This window comes from Gekko japonicus, unplaced genomic scaffold (assembly GCF_001447785.1).
Source record: "Gekko japonicus isolate JY-2015 unplaced genomic scaffold, Gekko_japonicus_V1.1 scaffold773, whole genome shotgun sequence".
In the NCBI taxonomy this organism is placed as follows: Eukaryota; Metazoa; Chordata; class Lepidosauria; order Squamata; family Gekkonidae; genus Gekko; species Gekko japonicus.
Genome location: NW_015161427.1, coordinates 663133 through 671439, shown reverse-complemented (window position 1 = coordinate 671439; position 8307 = coordinate 663133). Strand labels below are relative to the sequence as shown.

Genomic DNA, 8307 nt, shown 5'->3' with positions numbered 1-8307 from the left:
TGGGTGGGCGGGCACAATGGTGGAGGGGGGCTGGCAAGTGAGCAAGCAGATGGGCCGGCAACTGGGTGCTATTACCAACAGGATTCCCCTCCCCTGCAAGTTTCTCGCGGGTCCCCACATGTAATATATCAAGGTTCTATATTACAAATACAAAGGAAGAGAGCATCTACAACAAACACAGCATCTTGGGAGCTTCCTACGTGTTTATTGTGGCAAAAGCGCTCACGTTGGAGCCCAAAATGCCGTCCTTGCTAAGACAGCAACCCCCGCCACGCAGTTTCACCGGGGAATTAATATTACCTGCTATTCTTTTAAGGGTAGCAGTGCTGAAAATGTTGAAGTAATGGACATCAAACAGTTTCCCAAGGTTTTTGCAAACGTTGGTGAGCTCCGAGAGGCATTTCTTAACCATCTCTTCCCGCTTGGAAATGTTGGCCGCTGAAACCCGCTGCCTGCGAATGCTGCTGGCGCTGTCTGTTTCACAGAACTCCACCTGGACAAAGGCAAAGGAGAGCCAGTTTGGTGTAGTGGTTAGGAGCGGCAGACTCTAAACTGGAGAACCGGGTTTGATTCCCCACTCCTGCATATGCAACCAGCTGGGTGACCTTGGGCCAGTCACAAGTTCTCTCAGGGCTGTTCTCTCAAGGGCCATCCTCTCAAGAGCTCTCTCGGCCCCACCTACCTCACAGGGTGACTGTTGTGGGGAGGGGAAGGGGAAGGGGAAGGAGATTGTAAGCCCCTCTGAGACTCCTTAAGGTAGTGATGGGCAGGGGTTTAAATCCAATCTCTTCTTCTCCATCCCTGAACAGCCCACAGCAAACAAAGAGTAATCACCCAATGCTTCTTCCAGAGCTTAAAGGTGTGACCAGGGAAGCAAAAGGGAGTGGAGTCAGGCGGCTACCTAGCAGGGGGCACACACACCCCTTCCCTCTACAAAGCATTTTCTAATTAAGTTTTTCCCTACCCTAGACTCTGTAGCTGCAAACTCATGACCCGTACCGGAGAGGAGTCAGTAGCTTAGAGGGGGGGCAGGCATACCTGCAAAGAGCCATTCAGCACCACCTGTGCTCTCTCCCCCGTCTGGACATAGGCGACAGCTTGGTCGTTGGCCGTGATAAACAGCTCTTCATCCAGAATCTTGTCTAGGACCAGCTTTCTGAACAGCCGCTCAGCATTATGGCGAGAGTAAGCCGCTCCTTTTCCAAATATGCCCGATTGAATCTTGGCACTTTTTGTACCTATCCAGAAACAGTTAATACGTCTTCTCGATAAAGACAGAGAAAGGAAAACGGCCCAGAGACCCGGATCGCTATCTTCACCACCTTCCAAAGTAGTAGTATATAGAAAATGAAGACCCCAGGCTAGTTCTTCCTACGCCCACCTTTCTAAAATCAGAAGCCAGACATAATGTTTGTCAGGTATTCTGGAACCATTAGGACCACTTTCTGTGCTGCTCTACTGCAAACCCCACCCCCTGGGGACTTTCGGGCGAAGGAGGTCAGCAACCCAAAGAAATATACACAATGCCCGGGACCGAGAGCAGGCAACAGCTCTTGTTGCTTTCTTTAAATCCCCTGCTTTGGCGACTACGTTTTCCAGTAGATAAAATAAAAACATATTGATGAGATAGAGATGGGAGTCCCAAAAGAAATCCTTTCTGAGTTATGAAACAATCTGGAATGATCTTTGCTGTGGCAGCAGGACGCAATCATGCTGGAGACAGGCCAACAGTGAGGTCTTCCTCCACTTGTGCCGACCACGAAAGGGATTCAGGCACGGCACGTGGAAGACCATGACCGTCATGGCCGGCTCTCAGAGGGAAAGCCTCTACTAGCGTTCTGTGATAAATACGACGCCTCATCAGCAACGCATACATCAGAACTTACCCAAGAAAATCTCAATCATCATATTCAACGTGTATCTTGCATTTCTCTTCATACTTCTCGCTCCCGTTTCGCCACAGTGGTCTCGAACAAACCTAATGATGTTCTTGACTTCTTCAGTCACGTTCTTCAATTTATAATCCTAATAAAAATAACCCTGATGAGCAAAGTGGGTTTGCTATACGACACCAGACGACTGGCAACATCTGGCTGCAGTCCTTGATTCACAAAGAAGGAGTATTTTTCTTACCCTTCACTGATTTTTTTTGAAGGACAACACACGAGATACAAGACAGGCAAATGAAATGAATGACTCTACTCAAATCTGGAATTTACAAGCACCCTCTGATTGACTTGTGAGGAATATCAGGTCGATCAGAGTCCAGGAGCCCCTTAGAGGTCAATGAGATTTTGGGGCAGGAGCGTTCTGATGACGGGAGCTGGTGGTCTTGCTGTTCTCTCGGGGGTCACTGGACTCGAGTCGGGCTGTACTACTGCAGACCAACATGGCTCCCCTCTGAAAACTTACTAGGAATATGTTCCGGAAGATTTGAAAGACATCACCTGAAAGTCAGATTTCTTTCATTCAATCCACAGTCATGCCCGACCAGCCACTATAAGAAACACATTACAAGGGCTCTAAAGCCCTGCATTTCAGAAAACGTGAATCGGAACGCGCTTACCTGTTTTTTGCAGCAGTTGTCGCAACTGACTTCGGGATGTTCCTTGCAGTACTTCGAATTGAAGTCCGTTTCCCCAAAGTAGGCCAACAGCTGCAGCCTCCGGCACTCCACGACATTCTCGCAGTAGTGGACCATGCTGTAGAGGTTGTTGAAATGAGTCTGCTGAGAATGTCTGTTGCGATCTTTTTCCACTGAAATGCAAAGAACAGGGCCCCTTGACTTGCCGTGGAACAGGGTGTGTGGGGTGGGAGGTTATAGGGCAGGATGGTTTCACGCCAGTAATATGCAAGCCTGCACAAAACGGGAGGAACCCAACAGCTGCAGCAGGCATAAACTCACGTCCTTTCCCTCGTGCACAGAGCGCACTTGAAACTCTGTTCACATAGAGAGAGGTGGCCCACAGACCATGCAGAGTTTTAAAGGGGACAGCAACCAAAACAGGAATCGCGGTGGAAAAGGTACAAAGGGAAGAAACCACCGTGTATACAGGGAAAATATGAAAAATAATATAACTTAATATATACTATAACTGCAAAATCAAAATAGTAACAAAATAATATCATAAATGTACTACAATATAAGTCATTTCAAAAATCACATGGAATACATACAAATCTGATGCACTAGGCACAATCATTTAACAAAGGCTAGTCCAAAGACTATAATCTGGAAGTCTTGCAGGTGTCTAGCTATGTGCAAAGCAGCAAACCAGGATGTGTATTCAAGATACTGTTGTAAAGAGGCAGTCTGAAATCCCGTCACTGCAAGAGAAACGATTCAACGGCTTCCCGGATGTATCGGCCATTTCCAGCCTTCTTTCTCAAGAATCGTCCTTGCAATTCCTTGTTTACATCATTCTCTAGGAACCAGTCTCCAATCTCATAACAACATTTTCGTTTCCCGTGGGATTAAGGTTTTAAAGGGAAACAGCACGACGTGCTCACAGTGCTTCACTCCCGTAAGGCAACCAAATGGCCACATTCTGCACTAGCGGAGTGTCTGAGCAGGCTTCAAGGGCAGGCCCACGTAGAGCTCATTACAGCTGATCGTACCGTCATAACTGACTCCGTCTTGGCCCTTACAAGTGCTTGGCCCTCCCTCTAAAATCCAGGCACTTACTCAGAATGAGCCTCCTCAGTCTGGAGACGTCACTGTAGCTGTAGAAAAGGACGCAGTGGGACATTTCGCCATCCCGCCCAGCGCGGCCCGACTCCTGGTAGTAGCCCTCAATGGACTTTGGGAGAGAAGCGTGGATCACGAAGCGCACGTCCGGCTTGTCGATCCCCATGCCGAAAGCAATGGTGGCACAGATCACCTAGAGGGGAACGCAAGAGGGTGGCCTCAACACAAGAGGAGCCAAGAAAGGTGTCACCGTCACACCGTGTATCACAAAGCCCACATGGCTCCTGTGCTGTCTTCACGGCAAAGAGGAGGAAGAAGCAGCGGCAGCAGGAGCAGCATACGGAGGAGGTCCAGGGGCTGTCACCTTTTGCCACAACTGGCCCAAACGCTGCTGACTTGGTGGCTTCTCAGCCACACAGGTACTTACTATATTTATTTATTTAAAACATTCATTCGCCACCTTTCCCTTTTGCGGAACCCAAGGCCACTTACTTCCCCTCCCAGCCTTGGCAGCTCTTCTCCATTCCTGGCTTTTATGTCACGTCTAAGCTAAGCTATGTTGGCGACACGCTCAGGGCATCGGGTGCTAACCGGAGGTTTCCCCATCAGTGACTCCCTGGCCATTCTGCAGAGCCAACATATTACACGGCTGATGGTTCGCATTTAGAACGACCCCAGCTCCTTTTGCGCCTCTTGCTTCCTTTTCGGGCCGGGCGCAATGAAGGTGTTTACCTTTGCTCTGTGATCTCGGTAAGTCTTTAAGCCTTTTACCTGGCATCCATCCTGATTAATCCACTTCTTCTGCACGAGATCCCTGGTGTTGTCGGGGAGACCGGCGTGATACGCAAGCGCCAGCACGCCTGCCCTCTGCAAAACGCTGGCAACCGAGTCACATTCGTACCGCGAGAGGCAGTAGATTATTCCAGAATCATCTGAAGAGACAGACCCCCCCCATTAGGACGCGGGTATTGCTTCCTCTGATAAAGGCCTACCTCCAACAAAGTCTCTCAGAGGCAGCAACCGATGTGTGCAGGCATAAATTGCACCTTGTGTTTGTTTTATTTAGAGTTAGGCTCCAGAATGGGCCCTTAGAGTTGGCAACTAGCTTGCTGATTAAGCGCTGTTTATTGCCACGGAGCGTGCATGCACGCCGCCGTTTTCCAGTGCGGTAATCCCTCAGGCACCCTCAGTGAGGCAACCTGCCAAAAAAATCAGCATCTTCTGACCTGCAAGTTCCTCGCTTTACTGAAACGTGGATTTAAACATTCATTTTACCTGGCTAAACACAACTGGGGGAGACGGGGGGGAGTTGACTCACGTGGGTGATATTTACTGATCCACTGCAAACAGTCCAAAGCAACGCTTTTTGGCTTCTTGGGCAGAACATCATATTTCAAGTTGTGCCTGTTGAAGCTCATGCTAAACCTAGAAAAATTCAGAAGTCAATTTTTTAGAAATGCAGCAAATTTAAGAATATGAATACAGCCATTCTGAAGCAACACGGAAAGAGAAAGTCACGAGGACCTGAAATCGCCCCCTCCTTTCTCCAAATCTTCCACAGAAGAGATTCGCCTCCATCGTGATCAGATCAAACTTACACTTGTGGCCGATGCATCTCCAGTTGATTGAGGATGTCCTTCTGCACCCTCGGATTGGCCGTGGCCGTCAGCCCCATCATGGGAACGGAGGAGAACTTCTTGCGAAGCATATTCAGCCGCTTGTAGTCTGGGCGAAAGTCATGGCCCCACTGGTCAGGAGACAACACACAAGAGGCACAAGAGCATCAGAAGAGCCCTGCTGGGTCAGGCCACCGTGGGTCTGTCTCGTCCGGCATCCTGTTTCACACCGTGGCTAACCATTTGCCCTGGAGGGCCAACTACAAGGCACAGAAGCCAAGTGAATAACCCGTTTCCTCCTAAAATGGAGTTTAAGAGGTTGGCTGCCCCTGAATACAGAGGCTCCCCCCTTACTAACCATGGCTAGGAGCCATTGATAAATCTCTCCTCCATGAATCTGCCTAACCCACTTTTAGAGCCACATGTACTGGTGGCTGTCAGTACATTTGTTGGCAGTGAACTCCACTATTGAATGGCTTATGGAGTAAAGAAGGCGGCGTTCACCCATAACTAAATGCAGGAGTTTGACTGACACAGCCGTCTGTGACGTTTTCAATCAGACAATGAGCCTCACCTGGCTGACACAGTGCGCCTCGTCAATCACAAAGCGGGCCAAGAGGTGCCGCTCGAACAGATTCTCCAGGATGGACATCAGGCGGCCACTCAGGCAGACCTAGGGGAGACAGAGGGTAGAAACCTTTACAGGTTCTCACTGCCTATTAGCACGTGACATACACATCGTTATGCGTAGGGCACCCTTGGGACTACAGAAAGTTCTCTGCAGTTCTCATCTCACTTACCCTCAACCACCCAGAATGTAAGCTTGGTCGCTAGCATCCTTAATTGGGCGGCTTTTCAGCCCTATTCATACATACCTTCTCTGGGGTGACGTAGAGAAGTTTTATGATGGGATCTTTCTTTGAGAGCTGCATGTAAATTCTGGATGCCTCGGCATCTGTCTTATCACCCGTCAGATAAGTAGCCGGAATCTACAATGCAGAAAAAGAGTCATGTACGATCCACAGCAAACGGAGCGTTCAGTAAGTATAGTCGTATTTAATAAAGGATACCCATTCATTTTGCATGCCAATGTAGCCCCAAGCCTCCCATGACAGGTGGTGCTATATTCTTCAGCTCTCTTCCTGATGCAGCACAACATCTGCTCCCCCCGCCGCTCTCCCCGTGGTAGCATGTATCTAAACTCACCAATGAGAGACCAGGAAACACCTAGCCCAGCCCATGGCCTGGGAGGTGACCAAGGGGCACTCCCAGCACGACTGACGGAAGCGATTTCTGATTTTCAGCCTCAGTTCCCAAAGTCAGGTTCACTCTTTGGCTTAACTTGATGCCAAACGTGTGGTGCCCGAACACATTTTTAATTAGCAGAAGTTGCACATCGTTATGAAGACAAATTGCCAAAGAGTGGAATTGGTCGTGCCCACCAGAGTCAGGTATCCAGGGGCAAAAGAGAAAACAGCCCAGTACGGGCCTTGGACTCACATCCATTGACGTCAGCTTCTGAACTTGGTCCACTATCAGAGACCTCAAGGGGGAGATCACGATGGTGACTCCCGGGGAGACGCAGGCCGGCAGCTGGTAGCATAAGCTCTTGCCCCCTCCTGTGCCAGGCGGGAAAACAGAGGTGAGTTGAAGGGTGGACAGAAGGCAAAAGAAGGCTGATAGCCAAAATACTCCTTTTGACACTATTTCAATAACCAGTTTCAATCCTGATTCTCCGCAAGAGTGGGAGATTGAAGCGCAGGCCACAAAACAGTGTTCCACCTACTATTTATGAGCCACTGTAAACTTAAATTATTTAAAATTGCCTAAACATAGAAATTATCTAAAATGCTACAGATTAACACGGCTAACAACCCAAATTGGGTTTTCTTTAGTATTATATATGTTTCTGAAATAGACTTAATCTGTTCCTGAACCATTACTGGTTTAAAAAGGTAAAGGTTTCCCTTGCTCAAAAGCCAGTTGAATCTGACTCTAGGGATGCGGTGCTCATCTCCATTTCCAAGCCGAAGAGCCAGCACTGTCCGAGAACGTCTCCGTGGTCATGTGGCCGGCATGACTAAACACCGAGGCGCACGGAGCGGTGTTACCTTCCCACCGAAGTGGTACCTATTTATCTACTTGCAATATCTTGCTTTCGAACCGCTAGGTAGGCAGCTGGGACCAGAGACAGGAGCTCACTCCGCCATGCGGCACTTGGGTCTCGAACTGCTGAACTACCAACCTTCCAGTCTGCAGTTCAGCATCTTAACCACTTGAGCGCCACTGCAGCTCAAGTCAGCTGGTTTACTGACTGCCAATATCCAAGTCCTGGACTTTGCTATCTATCTTGCATTACGCATTACAGAGCACCACGCATGATACGGGCTCTGAATTCTGAACTGTGCAGGTCACAGCATCTCACCCCCTCTTCAGGCACAGAAGCTCCATTTGGAAGAACCGCCTCCCCCACCCCCACCCTGCATCCCAGACCTCCCCTGGCAGCCAACCGGGGTGCCTCCTCACCCCCTCGCCCACTTCCTGTCCCCAAGGCAGCTCTCCCGGACACACCCACCTGTAGGCATCAAGATGAAACAGTCTTCATTCAACAGAGCGGCATTGATGGCCTCCAGCTGATTCACTCGGAAGTGGTGGAGGCCAAACCTTTTGTGAAATATCTTCATCATTTCGTTGGAATGCGGGAATGCCAAGCCTTTGAAGCGCTCCAGCACTGCATTTCTAGGCGGATCGTGGCCCCGTGGGGCTAGGAGGGAAGGAAGTCCCGTTACAAGAGTGAACAAAAACATGTGGCTTTGGAGTTTCTCCGTCATGGGCTTCCCCGCCACCTGCCACGTTTTCCAGGAAAGCGGGCATGACCGTCACGAAAGCAGTCCTTGTGCTCGGCTGCCTCCATTCAAGTAAAAGGACTTTCCAAGAGGGCTGGAATACCAGTTGCAGGCTCTAGAGGACCAGATGACACCCCCCCCCCGCTCTCCCTCGCGT

General features: G+C 49.6%; 1 protein-coding gene across 1 annotated transcript in view; it reads right to left on the bottom strand.

Moving 5' to 3' along the window:
- BLM (Bloom syndrome, RecQ helicase-like) overlaps window positions 1-8307 on the bottom strand; it is a 21933-nt gene that overhangs the window by 5267 nt on the left and 8359 nt on the right. Inside the window, exons 5-16 of the mRNA XM_015428805.1 lie at window positions 7880-8068; window positions 6805-6923; window positions 6180-6293; window positions 5879-5977; window positions 5287-5435; window positions 5007-5113; window positions 4460-4620; window positions 3686-3881; window positions 2567-2757; window positions 1887-2025; window positions 1039-1238; window positions 301-493 (exon numbers count right to left, since the gene is read on the bottom strand). Of these exons, the coding sequence (XP_015284291.1) occupies window positions 301-493; window positions 1039-1238; window positions 1887-2025; window positions 2567-2757; window positions 3686-3881; window positions 4460-4620; window positions 5007-5113; window positions 5287-5435; window positions 5879-5977; window positions 6180-6293; window positions 6805-6923; window positions 7880-8068 (1857 nt within the window). The remainder of the gene's footprint in view (window positions 1-300; window positions 494-1038; window positions 1239-1886; window positions 2026-2566; window positions 2758-3685; window positions 3882-4459; window positions 4621-5006; window positions 5114-5286; window positions 5436-5878; window positions 5978-6179; window positions 6294-6804; window positions 6924-7879; window positions 8069-8307) is intronic.